The sequence below is a fragment of the Bombus impatiens genome, unplaced genomic scaffold (assembly GCF_000188095.3).
Source record: "Bombus impatiens unplaced genomic scaffold, BIMP_2.2 scf_0064, whole genome shotgun sequence".
NCBI lineage: Eukaryota > Metazoa > Arthropoda > Insecta > Hymenoptera > Apidae > Bombus > Bombus impatiens.
Window position 1 is genome coordinate 1,777,323 of NT_176483.1, and position 19,339 is coordinate 1,796,661.

Here is a 19,339-nt window from a genome sequence, read left to right on the forward strand (position 1 = left end):
TTTGTCAGAATCTTTGATACAATGGCGAGTGGAGTCTCGTTTTCGCGAATCGAGCAAAGGTTAAGGAGAATATTAAAAACTTTGTAAATCGATATCGTTGAACCAGAGGAGACCGACAAGTTTTGCCAATCTTGAGCTAAAGCAGCTTTCTGCTGGGATAGCGATTAACGCTTAAAACGTAAGTTTAAATAGCGTTTTACTCGAGTTGCTAAGACCAAGGATTATAGGGTGCCTTCGGGACGCCTATTATTTCAATAGACCGGGGTTAATCGATACGAAGGCTTATCGAAGCTGGACGCGTCTTGCTCGCTGCTACGGCGTTACGAAGTTTCCAGAAATGACTTCGAATTAGGTGAAATCAAATTTGAAGTTAAGCTAATTAGCTTATATCAAATCGAAGAACGAAGTTGGAAAGAAAAATAAACGACGTAAATTCTCGCGTTATGTTTCGACCATAACTTGATTTTATTCCAATACGTGGGAAATCGAAGCTTCGGCGAACGTCGTGATCGTCGATGTTTCGCGTTGTACGCTTTAATTAATTACATTCGTCTACTATGCGCTTACGTTTCACAACCGAAGGAGGAGAAACAGAGAACAAGAGATGTACGGATAACTTACTTGAGACCGGCGACAATTTCCATGGCTGAGTTAAAGTTTCCGGTATTCCAACAGGTCTGAGCTACTCGTAGGAGACAGGACAATACCGCCTGCCTTTCTTCCAACGTTGCGCCACTTGCGACCGCGTGAGTAACCCATGAGTTTACCTAAAGTTCCAAAATATCGATAATTATGCGAGTTACCGAACGTACTTGATACGATCGTTAACTTTGTTCGTTACGAACGTTTCCTTACACGCCGACTCGCAAAATCACAGGACATCTAGTCTTAATGGGGATTCTACGTTTGACGTAAATTATGAATTCTACGTTTTTACAAAGTTTTCAAGAATCTTCATAATACACTTGATAAACAGATAGAGCAGTAGCGTATATCTATATACATTATGTACAATATCTATGTCGAATATATGTACGTATAACAACGATCTGTCTATTTTCTCATCGCGATACCTAGATAAATGAAACTAAACAAATAATTGGCAAGCGCTTCACGGTTACCGACTTCGATTAACGCGCTGTTGTACGCGAACACTCGGTGGCCATCGAGCAGAGTCGTCGTTCGTGCCGAAAGAAAGCGAATCACTGAGAATCGCAAATAATTAAATTTCTTTCGCTCGAACGTAGCAACGGAACGAAAGGCCACGCGTCCACGTAACCGAAAGCGTAATACGTAACGGGAGAAGGTGAACGCGACGATAGGGAATACGAAGAAGGAGAACAGCTTCGAATGGGAAATCTATGACGCGTAATAACTCGTAATAATTCTATTCCAGCGAACGCGGTCGATACGATCTTGTTTCAACGAACCGGTGTCTTAATCCTATCCTGATAATTCTATTCCTTTCGATTCCCTGTTCTCTCCTGCGTTTTACTCGTTTCCTCTTTCTTTAAACGATCCTGCGCGAATCTTTTCTTCGCTTGGACGTTTCGTTCAGTTTTCCGAAGGATATTTCGAAAAATTACCTCATTAAAACGTTTGATGAGCGTTCGAACGGAAGAAAAGAGGTTGGAAACAGGCCAGTTAGACTCTTCCTCGGTCTGGGTCGAGCTGTTCGTGGTGCTGGGATTGCAGTAGCTGCGACTCGGCGACGGGGGTGGCCTGGCAGGTGATTTCGTGTTCTGATCTTGTGCCACGTGCCTGAGGTACTCTTCCGGTGGTATCTGGTAGAACAGCTGGTATTCGGTCTCCGTCAACCTGAGCGCCACCTCCTCGGGGAAGTGCAGCAGCTTGTGCAGATCCTCCAGCTCCTCAGAGCTCCGAGGCGGCTGCGGCTGCGGCCGCTTCTCCAGCTCTGTTCGAACATCGTATAATACGTTCGCATTAATATTCCTCCGTATAAAATGTTATACAAGCAGATTCGCTTCGAGTTTTTCAAGAAATCGATTTCTTCGATTATCCGCCCTTTGAAACTCACGAGGGACCGACGACATAGGAACAACAACGTTGGAAAAATTCTTTTCTCCCCGTCTTTTCGCTTTCCAATAGCGTAGCAATTAGGGCAATTAAATTTGCATCGTTACGAGGAGGAGCAAGGATGAAAAAGCGAAAATAGTTTGATTACAGGATCGTCGTCGTTATAATTTTCTAACGTTTTGACTTCGTCGAAACGAAACCTTTTCTTTTCGTCGAATTTCTTACGGATTATATCGCTGTACAGCGGTACATCTCGGTGGTAAACGAAGGCCAGGAACGTAACGAATCCGGCACGAGATATACCCTCCTCCCTCTTTGCGACCGAAGGGCGAGAAGGAAATTGCCCGTATGTAAGAAGTTGCCAATTTCTCGAACAACCGATCGATTTTCATTATTATCTTACTAGGTTTCACGTCGATGGCGATATTTACGAAAATACTTTTGCATAAATAACAGCCTCGATCTTAATGTTCGGTCGCCAATGTATGTTATGGTTCCGAGCGTCTTAAACGGAATGGTTGGAATCGCAAAAACAACGAGTATAAATTGTTCGTTCGAAGATTTCTATCGGAGGAAGAGTGGAAAGTATACGTCGCGCAATATTATAAGGCGTTATTTCAAGCATGCCGACAATTTAAAATCTGTCCTAGTTCTGTCAAAAATAATTAAGATTGGCGCGACTCGTTGAGCCAGGCGTGTACCAGCATAATACGTGTACACGAGGGCTCGGAAAACGTGCAAGTGGCATCCATTTGCGGTGACAAGAACGAGCACTTGGATAATTCGACGCATCCGGAGTATGTATTACGAGTCGTCTTGTTATTAAAGTGATTCGTGACGTTATCTATTTATAACGGATTTAAGCGTATCGCGACGGACAACTTAATGTAAAATACGAATAAAGTATAAATTACTCTTTGTTCGCGAATGTCGAGCGAATTAAGTTAAACCGCGCGAATAGCTCCGGTTTTCACTTGCAATTTTAAACTAAAAGATTATAGCGTACTATCTAATTATTTCGTTGCATATCGCAGATACGTAGATACGTATGTGTTGATATTCGTATGAAATAGAGCCGTATCATATTTGAATGCACATATTTAGCTCAAACATTTCAGAAATGGCCATTAATTACATTACGCTAACGAATATATGAATATCTGCACCAAAGATCCGTTCCGCCATAGCGCATTTGTTCAAAGCTACGCGTTCGTAGCATTTGACTATCTAAATATCTGGATGAATATATGTATGTTATGTATTTTAGCTACGTATCGATCGCAGGAAAACGAAATTTCGTGAAACGACACGTTTAGATAAAAGAACACGACGAAGCGTTTTCGAAAAATGAATCTAACGCTTAGAGAATTCAAGCTACTTTGAAGCTACTGTAGGGTAGTGTTTCTTATAAAGGAATTAATTCTAACGGGAGCACGTAACGTCTAACTTTCGCAGATCTATAGTACGTTAAGTCCCGGGCCTTGAAACTTAACGATATCTTAGGTAGTTGAAAACTACCTGTCTTAATCTAGCTTTGGTACGAAGAATTTACACGAAAATCGTATGCCATAAGCCAAAGACGTTAATCAGATGTACGTACGATATACACGTAAACGATTAGGGATGCATTTTCTTCCAAAACACATCCCTTCTGTTCTGATTACCATAAACTACTACACGTAAGTGTACAGCTGTATATCACAAGTATAGCAAGACACGTTTTCCATTCTTTTATCGCGGTTCAGCGAATTTCAATGACGCTCCTTCTACGAATCATGGAATATCATTTATAAAACACATTACCATAAATGGGATGCGAAGTTATGCGATGCAATTGTTACGACGCAAAGGCTACCCAACGTATAATTCCATAATTCGAATAATCGGTACATCGTAATCAGTCGCATTTCGGTCTACGTTGCGAAAGAATTTCATTAAAATTAATTTCCTTCGTATCCCACTCGAATATCTTACTGCTGTAATCAAAATATCGTAAAATTATGAAATAATAAAATAACGAAATCGACCGAACAGGTGCAAGCAAACGTGATTAACGATTTACATCGTGGCGCAACATCGGAATGGAATTGCGAACGATGAAAATTTGTGCCCCGATGGAGCGTTCAAACGTTTCCGAGCGAAACATACAAAAAGACGAAAAAAGAGTAAAAAAAAAAAAAAAAGAAGAGAAAGGAGAAACAAACGTTTTCAAACGAAATCCGCTTGGTTGCGGACGGCATGAAAATTTCATTTCTTTTCGCATCCCTGCGGACCAAAGCATATTGAACGAACAAAATCATAGCGGGTGACGGTGCAAACTTGACCTCGATTAAATTATTATGCTCGAAGGAGACGTCTCTTTGTATAGCAAAATTTATATCTTGCCTGCCGAAGAAGGAAACGCTATATCCTGTACGCGTCGCATTGTCTCACTGCGAAACAGAGACTCGGATAAAAAGAGAGAAACGACGCGAGAAGGAAATATCATAAAGAAACGGACGAAGGAAGCTACGTTGGAAAATTGTCTAAGAAATATGCGTGCGAAAGTGTGTAAAGAGACAGAATTATACGTTGGTTTGGCAGAAGGAGCAGTCGCAACATTTAAAGCGCGATGTAAGACGAGGTATTAGATTTTCAATGTACTATTAGCTCTCGGCTTAATTCTCGGCTAAAACGCACCTGTATCGTTGGAACCGTAAGTATAAAAGAGCAACGTGGAATATATCAGCGTGTTCTTTCGATTTCTTCAAAACTTGACCCGTATCTACCTTTTAGTAGCACTTGTTAACGATTAAGACGTTGCTTAGACAGAAGATGTACCTTGAAGAATTGTTTCGAAACGTGATTATATCTTCGGACCAACCTTATCAGGTAATGATTCGGCCACGTGGGGTGGAGGAAGCGGAAGCGGCTGTACTATTCGTCGTTGACGGTGATGAAAACGGCTCTTCCACCCACGGCCACGGGTGGAATCGCCACTGTTCACCGTTGAAATCAGCCCGACGACCACGATGGGTAATCCCCACGTAGTTTTGCAGCCTGCATCAAGACGGCTCCATTGACCTCTACTTAACAGGATCACTAGGATCAGCTTTCGTCTTTCTCCTATTCTTTTCCGTGTCTTTCTTGTATTTTAAGAACCACCGCGTCCCTTAGTTGGCCTAGAAATCAGAAAGAGAAAATCTCTGGGTAATTTGAACGTACTATCAAACCGCTAAAAGATAGAAGATACTGGTAAGTAAAGACGAGAGGAAGAAAGCGGAGGATGAAGCCGGAGAAACGTACGTTCGAATAAATTTATTCTTAGAAGATACGAGTTAATGTAATTTTCTAGATATATCCGAAAGTAAGACGACAAATAATAGGTTATATAGCTAAAACTCGCCGAAATGTTGTACAGGCGATACGAAGATACGATTGGAAAACGACGATATTCTTATCGCGTAACGGGGCAGAGGCAAATCGTTTCGCATAACTGACGAAATTATAAGGTTACGTAAACTATCGCGCCAATTTTTTCCATCGAATTATTTAAGCGATTTGCCGTTTCTAAATTTCAATTAATATCATATACGATAATCGTGCTAGATATTAGTTAATTAATACACCGATATACCTATTTGATGTTTCTAATGTATTTAAATCGACGTTTCGCACGGTATAACGAGACAAAGCGTTATTGTATGCGCGTTGCGTAGCGCGTACAATATCGTAGCTGCATTACTCCAATAAGTCCAATACGTATCGATATCAATTAAATTATCTTCGCCGTTGTTTCGTCGTTCGTTTATCGACAAGAGGATTCGTTTCTGGTGAAAACTGCGCGCGTGTGATTGTCGCACAAAGGATTCGCTGGTATATTCGGGCAATGCCGAAAGGAACTTTCAGAAAGCGCAGCCACTCGTTGCAGAGATAGCTACGAACTGTCGTCAACGGAATACAGCGGCGAATCCAACGACTCTCGGAGGAACAATGTTAATTTCTGTTTCGTCCTTCTTTCTGGATTAAACGTCAACCGTTACGGCACGAGTACCTTTCCCAGACGCGCGCGTTCTTTCCTCCCATTTTTCTTTCTATTTCTCCACTTAACGCGCGACTTTGAAAAATGTTCGCCAACTACCGCCGACAATTTCGCTTATTCGAAAAATGTTGCGTATCTACCTTGCTACTTTTTAAATATCCTTACACGATATAAAGGTAAAACGGTACGAGTCTAATAAAAAAATGGCAAGTTCCGCTTAAACTTGCAAATCGTTCGAAGTTTCAACGTAATCTCTTTAAAAGTGGTCGTTCGCGGTAGTTTCCTCGACGACGAAATTCGTCGTCTTTGTAATAGTGGCAGAAACGAATCGGCAGTCGAAGAAATCGCGATTACGCGTCTCCATCGAAATTCTCCTTGTTTGTTCGCGTTTTGCTAAGCGGTCGACTGGAAACGCTAAAGACGACCTTGAACGCTACGTAACGACCGTCCGGTTTAACGCGGATCCGCGGTAATTTCACAGAAGCAAAAAAGTGGCAGAAGAGAGGAAAAGAAGATTAGGAATGCAATTTCGCGTGTGCCCATGTCGGTGGTCGGGGATGTGATTTTTATAGGGTCGGAAAGTTACGACTTTCTTAAAGTCAACCGTAAGTACCATCTGCTCTTTTTGAAAAAATTAAGTTTCGCGATTTTATTTACCTTTCATGCTCTTTAAACTTGAAAACCGTGGAATTACATATCCTTTCAGCCGAGAATCGTATTTTCGAATGTAGCGAACATCCTCGTCGTTAAAATTGTTCGTTGAATTATTTAACGCTTTGCTTTAGAAAACGTTAATACTTTGTAGATTTTTCGCAGACTTTTTCACAGTCGCAAGTATCATCGCGCTAATTTCACGTAGCACTTTGCTGTCGAATTTTCGCAGTTCCACGCTTCGATAGATGCAACCGATCTTTGTCGAATTAACAAATCTACACAATGCGCGATCAAAGCAATCGTATTCCGTTTAAAAGGTCCTAGCAAGTGGAAAAAATATTTGCGATTCAAAATCATCGTATGCGTAACAAAGTAGTTGGCAGTTTCGTACGATCGTTACGTCGAAATGGAAGTTAAAGGAAATTACTAAAGAAAATGCGCGACTGCTTTTAATTTGTGATTCTTTATGAGACGACTCTTTCCGAGTTTTATGAAGTTCCTGCTTTCTTTTCTTCCGCGCGTACTATATCTACTCGCGCTTTGATCGCTCGAGCGTTCGTCTTTCGATCGATCCTCGTATAGGCGCTCGTCGACGACCTGTTCGATGCTGTTCGATAAACCAGCTGTGTACTCGAAAATCAAAGATCCGCCTATCTTACACCCGTTTGATTTTACCTTTTTCCTTTACTTCCAGGAAAGGCTTTCCTTTTATTAAACAATAGCGCTCGAGTCGATTATACTTCCACACGACGAAATTAAATGCCGCGTCGCTTTGTGGCGACAAGGACTATGGAACTTTCTAACGGCTCCGCGACACAAAACGCGACACGACGCACTCAATCTGTCATCGGTATCCTCACGCTCCTCCAGCCGAATTTCTCCGAAGGGCATGCAGGCGCCAGCCACGAAGGCACTTGAACAAACGCACGCCAGGGGGGATACCGATGAGCAACGGAAAAGAGTCAGTTCGGTCGAAAAAATAAGCACATTCGACCCCGAACCGCGCGACGAGAAAGACGAAAGAAACGGCCACGTTTTTACCGAGAAATCAACCGAACGACGCTATTGCGTATCGACGTTAACAATCAGCCGATGTTAATTGCAGACTGTCAGTTGTTGTTATTTGTTTAATAAACGTTATTGGTTAAGCATCACCGAGTGTACTTCAGTGCCTATCACACCATTCCACCTCAGCTTAAACATTTCTAAATACGTAGTTCACTCTGGTTATCGATGTTGCTCTGCACCGTGTCGTACCGAACCTGTGCACGTTTTGCCTGTCCGATTCCCACTTGCTTTGGAACGGAGGATTTTGGTCGAAACGACCACCGTTCTATGTTAAAAATATCTTAAGTTATCCGAATTCGGAAACTTTCTACTTGTTAGGAATACCGAATAGTAATGGATGGTACAGCGTATTCTCGTGAGAGCTATATTTATACGAAGCAATAGCAACTAGGTTTACCTTCGAAACGGTGCCGTTGTACAAGGAGGAACAATAGTTTACGAGCGAAGATTTTGTATACGTATAAGCAGCGCGTTGCTCGATTTGTTTCTGATACGATCTCGAAACGCGTACGTACACATAAGCGCTTCCTATAATTGCCTTCTGATTGCTATTAAACGCATTAATTTGCAAGAGCGGATAATTAACGGGAAACCACTTCGAGGGAAATTACTTCTCGTAATTTAATTTATGCTACTTATATCTATTTAAATAAAGGGAGAGGGAAAGGTAATCGAGTATAAATAGCTTCACGTCATTTCTAAAGCAGCGACTATATAACTAAACGACCAGGAGAGAGAAATTAACCAAGTTTAAATACGTTCGTGCGACTTCTAAAGCAACGAGGATTCGTATAATCGAGTATCGAAATTGTTAGAAACTCAAGAAACATCGATCACATGAAAATTACGCAAAATTATTTTCTGTATAGTATTCGTTTCGCGGAAATTGTTCTAGCCGAGAACGCCCGTTCAAATAGTTTACCGATGTGGAGAACGAAGCGAAGACGCGTTCCTCCGTGTCAGTGGCTAGCTGCTGCATCGGTAAAGATTTCTAGGAAGCTCTCGAAGATTTTAAGCAACGTGGGAACAACAAAGTCGGCTCAAAGCTCGTACGAACATCGAACGTTATAGTCACTTTAGAGAATTTTGCTACGGAGCTCTGGTGGCGAGCGAAGTAGATCCGCCACGGATGATTCTGACATCGGTAAACGATAGACGAACAACCAGTTTCGATACCTCGATATCGTGGTTCACGCGGTAAACGCGGAGGCCGGCAAAATGAAAATATCCAAGAATTCGTGTACGATGTAAATTAAGATCGATCTTAGCGAACGTAGGATACAACTGTGCAGCGTATCGCGTGCACGCGAGTCGACACGTGCGAACGAACAGAAAGAAATTTCCGGCTATCCCATTTGAGCTCATTTTGCACGATAGAAGTTTATCTCGTTTGCACCTCGCACGCTGTACGATGTTGCAGCATGTTCTGTTTTTTCGCTGCAGATTTTATGAAAACGGCGAGCGTACTTACGTTCGCGAGAAAACTCCACCAGGGGGTAGAGAACGTTCTGCAACTTTTCAGGTTTATTAGTCTCGAGGGTGGTGCTCGTGTTCTTATTGAAACAAAGTTCCAGCGCCGTTGACTAATCGGGGGATACGTTTCTTTCTTTTGTAACTGCACGGATTTTGAAGATTTTTATCTGGCGATCGCGCGATAAATATCGTACGTTTCGCTGCTGTTTCGGCGTTGATACCACGTTTGCTTCGAAACGTTATCAGGACGTCGCGCGTGCGACACGGATACGTACAGAAAACGCAAGACGCGAAACGTGTACTAACGCTATTGCACGTGAATACGCTATTTACGAGTATTTTAGTAAATGTACGTTTGCAGAGAATAACTTGTCGTTTCTATGCTTTTCCGTCCCAAATTTTATTAACGATGTAATCACACTATGCGGTCCTATCTCATCGTAGCAGTGAAATTTCAAAAAATTTCGCGCCACGTACGTACATAACAGATTTCCGCGAATTTTGTCAATCATCGTGGATACGTGTAAACGTTATTTTTTAATTCCTACCTATAAAATACGGTGCCATCGTTTTACGAGAAAATTACCACATCCTATACGCGTATTACGATTTTACACAGGTGGAAGATTAAAAAATGTTAAAAAGCCTGAAAGATTTTAGATTGGATTCGATAAATTTCGGTACCAACGATTTCAAATACGTCTACTTCGGGTGAGCTCGTGTGTTTTAAATCGACCAAGCCATCCATCCACTTTCCGTGGCTTCGAATCAAATACGATGCGCTTGCAAGCAACTCGTCTTATTAATCCGCAAACTGTCTGGCAAACGAACGAGTCGATTCAATTCGTCGGTCTTTATATCGGCAAATTAAACGGAAGCCGTATACCGGCAGCCGAGTTTTCATTATAACGAGGAAAATAAAATATTGGTCAGATATCGTTTACATTAACAGCTGTCAGCTGTGTTCACAACGCAACGATTAACTCCGATGTTCCTGTCCTGTTCTTATTCGATAAAATATTATTGACCAATATGCGGCAAACGTTACCGTACATTTTGGAGTATAAAATATTACGCGCGATATCACGAATCGCAGATAAAATACTGGCGTGTTTTATTCCGTAGCTTTCTCAAAACGGAGAGCTCGATTTTTTTTAAACCAAACGTTTAACACGTGTACTTGTTGTTATTCGTAGTCATTAATTTCTTATTCGTTGTTTTTTAACGCAAGTTTTAACGATTAGGTCGTGCGTGCGATATCGATTTTAATTCGTAGCGCAAGACCGAAATGAAAAACCATGAAAGTTTGAAAAAGCTTTTCGTATTAATTTACGCGAGACACGTATCTATTTATTCTTTTTTATTACTCTTTTCCCTCCAGGTTGGGACACACTTGCTATTATTATACATTTCTGCCTGGCTTCCGCTTGCTACGCGAAACATATATGCGAAATATCAGAATATCGAGATGTTTTGTATGAAAATTAAGATAGATACGATACGAAAGTGCGTATGTGATCTTAATTGAAAAACATATCGCAATTTAAACGAAACGAAAATCATTAACTTTCTTACGGAATCGATGTAAATATTCTATACGATTATACACGGATCTAGAATTGCGAGAAATAAAAATAACGATGAAATTCATCAAATTATCACCAACAGGAATATCATTTTTATCGTGTATCATCCTCCTACGATAATTATTTTCAACCAAGTTAGACATATAAATTGCAGCTATAATAACGTAACGAAAATGACGCTGATAAAATATACATAGGTATAAATGGCTCATAGGCACTTAAAAAATCGAGCGATTCGCGAGTCGTTCTATCAACAACAACTGCAAATTTGCAAATCCTTCGTTCAAGTTAGGTCCGTCAGTTTTTCGACTTTTTGGACCTTTTTACTTTTTCATCGACCAGTGAGTCTAGTTTTTGCGCCGCAGGTATTATGGTGCAATATCGAGCGCGTTTAAAGCTGACATAACCGACCGGAAAATCCATGAACACTCGGCTTTCTATACTTTCCGATCACCAGATTGAAGGTTCCTAGTTATTCGAGTATATTATTTTTCGAGCTTACGTACAACTCGTGACAGAAGTTATTTACTTTTTATTTGAGTCTCTCTTTTTGCTTTAAATTTATCATCGCTCCGACGTTGACCGAATTATTACCTTAAATAATCATTCGATCAAATTCACTTAAAATTCACATTTATAGAGCATGAATATTTATTGTAAAATGAAAACACGGCATTAGTGGCAACATACATTATTACAGTTTGGTTGATTAAATAACGGTATTAACGATAAACGTTCGTGTAGACATAGAGGATACAAACGAATTGAAAATATACCGATAAATCTGGGGTGCGCAAATTGAAAACGCACCGATATGGAAATTTTGTTCGCGCGTACAACAACGTTATAATTTTACATTCTTACGAAGAAGCACGGCAAAGATACGATCGAGTGCTAAATTCTCCCCTATCTTCGCTATGTAGAGGTACTTTTTCGAACAATTCTCAAACAGACGAATTTTCCATGGATAGTCGCTGTCCGAAAATTCATAACATTCGAAAAATAACGAATTACGACAAATTATAGCAACGTATCTGTCTTTCGGTTCGGTTGAACGTCGTTTGCGTTATATGCGTTTTACCATACCTCAGCGACCGTATATGTATAATATACGTACGTGTATCAGAGTTAGAAACAAGTTCGATCTGTCGCAAGGAACTCTTTCAATTTTTGGTTTCGATCTCTTTCTCGCCGATCGTTTACATACTAAATCTGCTCGTACGTATAAAATGTTCGTTTAAAAGGATTTTTCTTCCGTTAAAAGCGTTTCAACGTAATCCATTAAAATAGCAGAGGGCCGAGACGAAGATATCGGAATAAAGACTAAATTATTTTTCGCAGCTGGACGTTTTAAATCGAAAATTTATTTCTCATTTCGTGGTTTATCGGGGGTTGAACGTATCGCGTTAACAGAGGAGTTGCCTCTCCTCTGTTTCCTTCGACTCTCTCCTACTTTCTGCTCCGCAACGCAACGGCAACGAAAGCTTTTATAAAATCGTGGTTAAATCTCGTCATGGCGCGGCTTTTTCCTTTCTTTCTCGAAACAATGTTTCCAGCGTCGGCACGACGAAGCATCAAAGTGCAGGGAGGAAAAATCCTGTCGCCTGTTCGTTGCGCGTACCTTCCAAGATATTAATATTGTTCCTCCGGATTAACCTGTATTCTCATCGAGTTCGCAGTTTTTCGAGTTTCGCGCGGCCTTATAAAGCAACGCGAAAAAGAAATTTTCCTTTTGCTTTATCGTAGATTACGACTTTGTTAATTCCAATATACGTTAAACTGATATGCATGGAGATAAGATTTATCGATACACAGTGAGTAGAGCAGAGAGTAGAGAGTATAGAGTAAAGTAAAATTCAAATGATACGGATAAGCTGACGTACTTAACCGCTTTATCGATGACCTAACGTCGAACGAAATAGGAAAAATATTTTTTATACGATATTTCTTTATCTTAACCTTGGTAATTTCAAATTTCCACTCGGAGTTTTCTTATAATTATAAACGAGAAGCAAACGTATCGAGACTAGTCGAAAGCAAACTTTGCGATTATATACACACGGACAAGCAAAAGTTAAATTTCGAAGCATCGCGTTAAACGAAGCTAGTTAGAGAAGAAGAAACGCGTTTTTATAGATTTCCAATTGCGCGATACCATGGAAGAGGATTCTAGGGAATATTTGCGGTAGATATCGAAGTCGAACGTGCACGTGTACCTGCGTATCTTTGAACAGACGGAAGCCAATTGACCGTAGTTCGAACAGAGGGTATGAGAAAACGAAGGAAAGACGCGTAATATGTGGGGCGGTCGATGGGACTGTCTGTGTAGCCTATATCGTGCAACCTGTTCGGCAGAACGTTTACGCGTGCCTTTAACTTTCGCACTGGCGTGCTTCTGCGTACGTTACGGCTCCAGCTATATTAACAAACGACGGTGTGTACGCGTACTCACGTTCCCAGTGACAGGGAGCTAACGGAAATTGCGAAAGAGGGCGGAGTTAACCACGAAAGGAAGTAAGTAGTTACGTACGTAGGTTTACGCGTTCCAAGTTAAACGATTCCGACTTGCTGTTGGGCGAAACTTGTTGCCAGCTAAACACTTTGTCGCTTTCGGATCGTGTTCTCGAGGGTGCATGGATACAGAGGTACGGTAGTGCTCTGATATTTATCAACCAGCGAGATCCGTTTAAAACGTCGTATAACGTCTTACGTTTAAACGTCGACCGCTATGTATGTAGCATAACTTTGTCGTACTTACTCGTTCTGCGTAAAACGCATCGAAAGTAATTTTTACAGCATCCACAGTTGTATCGCCTTTTTGAAACTCATTGAGCACGCAATACCGCAAACGGATCTCGTTAACGCAGGTTTCTTAATTTTTCTCGAAGAGTCGAAGGAAAAGAAAGAAAGCCGTCGCTCTAACGGAAGGCATTTCAGAAACGCGACACGACATGCCGTCGAATCGAAATAAAAAATATACGATATCGCGTCTTTTCTCGAATTTGTCGTTGACGTTATTCTTTCATCGTTCGATACAAGTTTTATTCCCATGCTATTTTAAAGGAAATGTTAAACAATGCCATTTTCTCATAATCGTTGCAGAAAATTTGTAAAGATACAACCAACTAAGGAGACACGTCACGAATGTCCAGCGGCTTCGTTTATATCAAATGGGCGAAAATAACAAAGACGATAATTTTTCGTACAACGTCGAACATCGAAATTCCAGTTTCTTCTAATTTCGCGCAATTCTCCAAAGTTTCTACGTACAAAGAACAAAGATGGATCGACGAAATTTCTAAACCTAATAGTTGCCGTGATATTCCGTGAAATATGTTTGCAACGGCCAACTTTCAGACTGTATCGATACTACGAAACTTCGTTAACTTGGTTATTCGTTTATTATTCGACATATACTCGACGAAAGGAAATTACGCGTGCATGAGTTAAATCGACGCGATTGAAAGAAATTACAGGGAATATAGGAAATATATATCGCGGTTTATCGTATTCGAGTTGCCATCGTTGTGAGTTTTAAGACGGATGCGAAGCTTTCGACCAATTCATTTTATTTTTAAATTATATCGCCATCGATATTTAAGAAGCGTCACGCGTTAGATCATCATCGTCCGATGGAAAAGCGAACGAAGAAACTGCGTATACAATTTCATCAACTATACGTAAGTGGAAGTTATGTATCGTACGTACGTACGTATATGGGAAGAAAATTAGCGTACACATGCCCAACTGCATCCCTAAGGTACATACGCTCGTGATATAAAGTAACACGTGTGCAACGTGTAGCTCTCTAACGATGGACACGTTATCACCGCTACCGCTGAAGGTCCCACGATCGATCCTATCAACTATCAAACTCCATTAACTCGTGCGTTCACCTGCTACCTGCCTATCGTTATATACGTATGTAGGTACCTGCATTCACAGGGGTCGGTCAGCTTTTGCTACGAACCTGACGCGAAACCTAATTTTCCCACGGACAAATAACACATTTTGCTATAATCGCACCCGTTGAAAATCTTCTCTTCCTGTCACGTACATCTACCTAGATGGTTCAACGTCATTTAATAGAAAATTTTTGTCCCGCGAAATGAAACCACTAAATCCTCTAACGCTTGAATTTTCTTCGACCGAATCCTATCTTTATTACTTTGAAACTTTTCCACTTTCCAGACGGAAAAGACAGAATAAAATTACAAGAAAGGCGAATCCATGCCGAAGCTTCGTTTCAATAACAAACAGATATTATGCTTAATAAATAGGCCAGGCTTGTGGGCGTATCTTCGTCAGCGGAACGATAATTTAAAGGATTTAAAGTAAAATTGCGAAAAGCTAAAAAAACATGTTTTTCAACCGAATAGCTACGATGATATTTTGCCGCGTTCTATAACGACGATAAATTCAGTCGCACTTATTTATCGATTCTTTCGATTATCTCGTTCGTAACGATGTAACAACCGCTTATTTCAACAGGCTTTCTCGATTAATTTCGATCAGATTTTAATTCGCTATTCGATTCTACATCGCTCGTCCATTCTAAACTCGATATTTCGCAAGCTCGAGTTTCGTCGAAGCTCGATGAGTTACACGTGTCTTTCGCGCGTTCTCGAGCGATCGGTATCTACCGTCGCGTTTCGATGCAAAGAGATTTCGAAATTTACGCCAACCATCGTTTAAAATCGAAATTGACAGGATTTGTAATTTATGTTTCATCGATTATCGAAACACGCATATTTATGGGTCACGAATTACGAAAGGATCGAGAAGAAGTTCCGTTCAAAACTCTCGAGATTTGCATTTGATTTGATTATCAAAGTGACTTGGGCCGATAAACTGTCTACCAAAGTCGCTCGAGCAATGCGAATGGGGATGTAGCTACCGAGTTCCGAAGCACGTTAAACTACTTTGACGGTTTAATAGCTGTCCCTGGATATTTTCAGGCTATTTCCACTATTTTAAAGGATAATTAGTTACACGGCCGAAGCTGCATCGATTTTACCAAAGGTAAAAGGAAAATAACAACTGGCAGAAATTAGCTGGCATTGTTAAAAATATTCAAATGATCGTCGGTGTTATACAACGTTGTTTAATATGTATTACATGTATGAGCATATTGGTTAGATAAATTTAACAAAGATTATCTATTACGTAATTCTCAGTAATAATCCGTTAATCGAGAAAACGGAAAATTGGAAAAATTTGCGTCTAAAGGGCCGATCTATCGTAGTTAACGAATCGACGTACCTTGAAATATCTTTTTCTACATAAGCGCGTTTAAATTTATATTCGGATATTATATTTGATACTTGCATCGGTACCCGGTTATACAACCGTTTAAATATAAAACTCGCAAGCCTTCGTTATACCGTTACCTAATTGTTACGATGTGACCTGCTACTCTATTAATGCTATTAATTCCGTTAAAAATCCATAACATCGAAATACGTACAACGATCTCCGAGTTAGCGTAATGGCGTTCTGGATTGTACGACTGTACCATAGATTTCCACGAAGATCGATCACATCGTCGGATCGTATAACGAAGTTATCGACGAATTTATCAGACGCGTAACCAATTGCAGATCCTAAGGCGTGTTTTACGCGATGTCAAGATATATACGTACGTCTATCGTTAGAACATCGTTAGCATGTGTCGTTACAGGTTAGCAACGTTTTACAGCAACAACTTACGACACAGCTACAGCACGTGGTCGTGCAATTATTAGTCATTTTTTCTGAAATTTCCACCATTTCCATCGCATCGTCGAAAGTATCGGGACTTTGCCAGAAATGAAGATATAATATGAAATACGCAAGGAGAATTTGAAATTCATACCGCTGCACTCTGTTTCGCATTTGATATATTACATAATAGACACGGACTATGCGCATAACGGTTAATTTTATCTGCCTTTGCTGTCGCGAAGTTTCGCGGTGAATGGCAATGTTGCGAATAATAAAAAGTTGGGAACTAAATGGGCATAGAGTTACCGCCGACTACGCTACAAATTTTTCCTGCAAAAAGCAAATTCGAATAGGGAAAGCGGCGCGAAGAGCGTTGTCAAAAGTTAAATAAAATACAGTATACGTTTTTTCATTTTTTTTTCTTTTTTGCTTCAAGAGCTAGAAAATGATATTTTGAGTCAAATCCTCGATTTTTAATTACGTATTATAATTTTAATGCTCACGTAACGAATCGATCGACTTTTTAAATCGCACGTAACATAACGTTCGAACCGTAGAACCGTTATATTTCCTTGTAATATTCGTCGTATTTATTCGTTCTAGTTTCGATTCAAGTTTCAGTTGCTCAAGTTACACGTTATTACGTAGTGTAAGCAAAATTGAAAAAGATTCTGTTTAAGTAAAACACAAGCGTTCTCGTTATTAGGTATAGCGTATAAAGTTAAAAAAGGAAATAACGCTACACGGACGAGTGGCGAAATTAGGCTTTTAAAGGATCATATGGAACGTTCGAACGGGGTGAAATATCGCGGAGGAAAGAACAGCGTGATAAAATATAATTTCGCTCAAATCGAACTGCGACCGATGATAAAACGTGTATCGCCGGTGTTTCGATAGGAGAAGGTGATGAATATTATCCTTTTGTTCAGGATTGCTGGAGCCACGCCCAAGCAGGAAGTCCTGAGATCGATATCACGTGTGTGCGTTGTTCGCGAGTAATCCATAATCTTTTTAACAACTCGTAGAACACGAAGAGATTTCATTTACAAGAAAAATTAATCCACTCGATTCTTTCCACTCTATGGAAATCTTCTATCTTTTACAGCGGATGTACGTACAAAGTTCCAACGATTTGGCCGATACGCTGCCACGGCCAAAGCGATACCGCGATATAAATAGAAACCGAATTCTGACAAAGGTATTTCTTCGTATCGCGAAATACGTTTTTCCGCGACCACGAGAAAGATATTTCGCTCGTTTTTTCAATTTCAATAACTCGTTGTCAACTGTACGTCAATGGCAGTTTGATTTCCAGAAATACGCGCGTAATATACGCGACGGATCGTCAATTTAGACAGCGACGTTTTGTCCGTCTGATAAACCGCTTTTGCCCGCCTGATAAACCGCTTTGGCGCGTGTCAATTCGACCACAGTACCACACTCGTGTGCGAGTATTAGGAAACTCGATCTGCGCTCTAATTGTTCTCCGTTTTCTCCGTGTCGTATAGCTCCTTCGAAATACGTAACCGCGTATAATTAAAAAAGAAACAAGAAATCTGTGTCGGAGCAAGAAGTTTGTAGAAGAAGAATATACGGTATTATAAGTCGAACGCCTCGCGTCTTACTTCTGAGAATTCGCCGCCAGCTAGCGAGACAAGGGCTGGAAGGCTCGAAGGAAACGTTTATGTTTTCTTATTTTCATATATCGTATTGGAAGTTGAACGCTACGCGTCATACGAAACATACGCGACAAGATGCTTTGGACAATATCGGAGAGCAGATTGGGTGGCGGTGGATAACGCGACAGACGGTGCTAAATACTATCGCAGAAAGTACTCGATGCTCGTTTGCTCGAAACTCTCAATGGATAATCGTCGAAAGAATATCGCACCATGACTACAAATATAAAAATCTCATTTTCTACGTATTCTACGTGTCGCGAGAATATTACCACGCCTCCTACGTATACTTGCACGCGTGTTTCCAGTTGATTCGCATCGTGTAATACTATTTGATATTGTACACAGCGATCAGAATTTCGCACATACAGACCCGAGACTCTTTTACGGATATCGTGCATCGTTTCTATCGGATGAAACGTTCGTTTTCGAGGAGCACGAGTAAATAATACGTACGAAACGGTTACGTCGTGATTTACATGATTTTTATCTTTCGAAAGATTTCTCCGTTCTGAAATTATCTTTAAATAGGTTCAAAGGTCGAGCTGTTCTTCGTTTTAACTGGTCGGTCGTTCGCAAAAAACTTTGGACGCGAAAACGGAAGCGTTTAAGTAATGTTTTAGCTGCAAAACGAGTTACATACTTCGTTAACCAATTACGTTTTTACGAATCTCTTTTGTACAGGAGAGAAGTTTAACCAGCTCAATTAGTCTTCCGTATAACGTTATAGGGCGTTATAGTGGCAACGTAAAGGCCGAAGAGCCTCTTTGATGGATGAATAGAAGGCGGGTAAACGTTTTACATATGTATAACGAACTAGATTCCGTTATATCGTCCTTTCTATTCTCCTTTTCGGCTGACGAAACGTTGTTTGCGTTCCTTCGTTTTATAGCGGCATTTTACCGAGTACTTGTACAAAGCGACACGAAACGAAACGAGCGGTACAAAATGGTTTTCCAGTAATTTAGAGCACGATGAATTAGGCGAGGTAATCGAGGGAATGGAGAATGGACACTGAAATTGCAACGTAATCAAATATTTTGAGAAAATGTTCCATTTTCCACTTAATTTGCCATTCGTAGCTATTAGATTTATATATATTTGAAACACATTCTAAC

General features: G+C 40.5%; 1 protein-coding gene across 5 annotated transcripts in view; it reads right to left on the reverse strand.

Moving 5' to 3' along the window:
• LOC100744997 (1-phosphatidylinositol 4,5-bisphosphate phosphodiesterase epsilon-1) overlaps positions 1 to 19,339 on the reverse strand; it is a 128,171-nt gene that overhangs the window by 38,822 nt on the left and 70,010 nt on the right. For all 5 annotated transcript variants that reach the window (XM_012394014.3, XM_024372367.2, XM_012394013.3 and 2 more), the window contains 3 exons: positions 4,901 to 5,198; positions 1,587 to 1,915; positions 622 to 767 (listed from right to left, as the gene is read on the reverse strand). In XM_012394014.3, coding sequence (XP_012249437.1) covers positions 622 to 644 — 23 coding nt within the window. In that variant the 5' untranslated portion in view covers positions 645 to 767; positions 1,587 to 1,915; positions 4,901 to 5,198. The remainder of the gene's footprint in view (positions 1 to 621; positions 768 to 1,586; positions 1,916 to 4,900; positions 5,199 to 19,339) is intronic.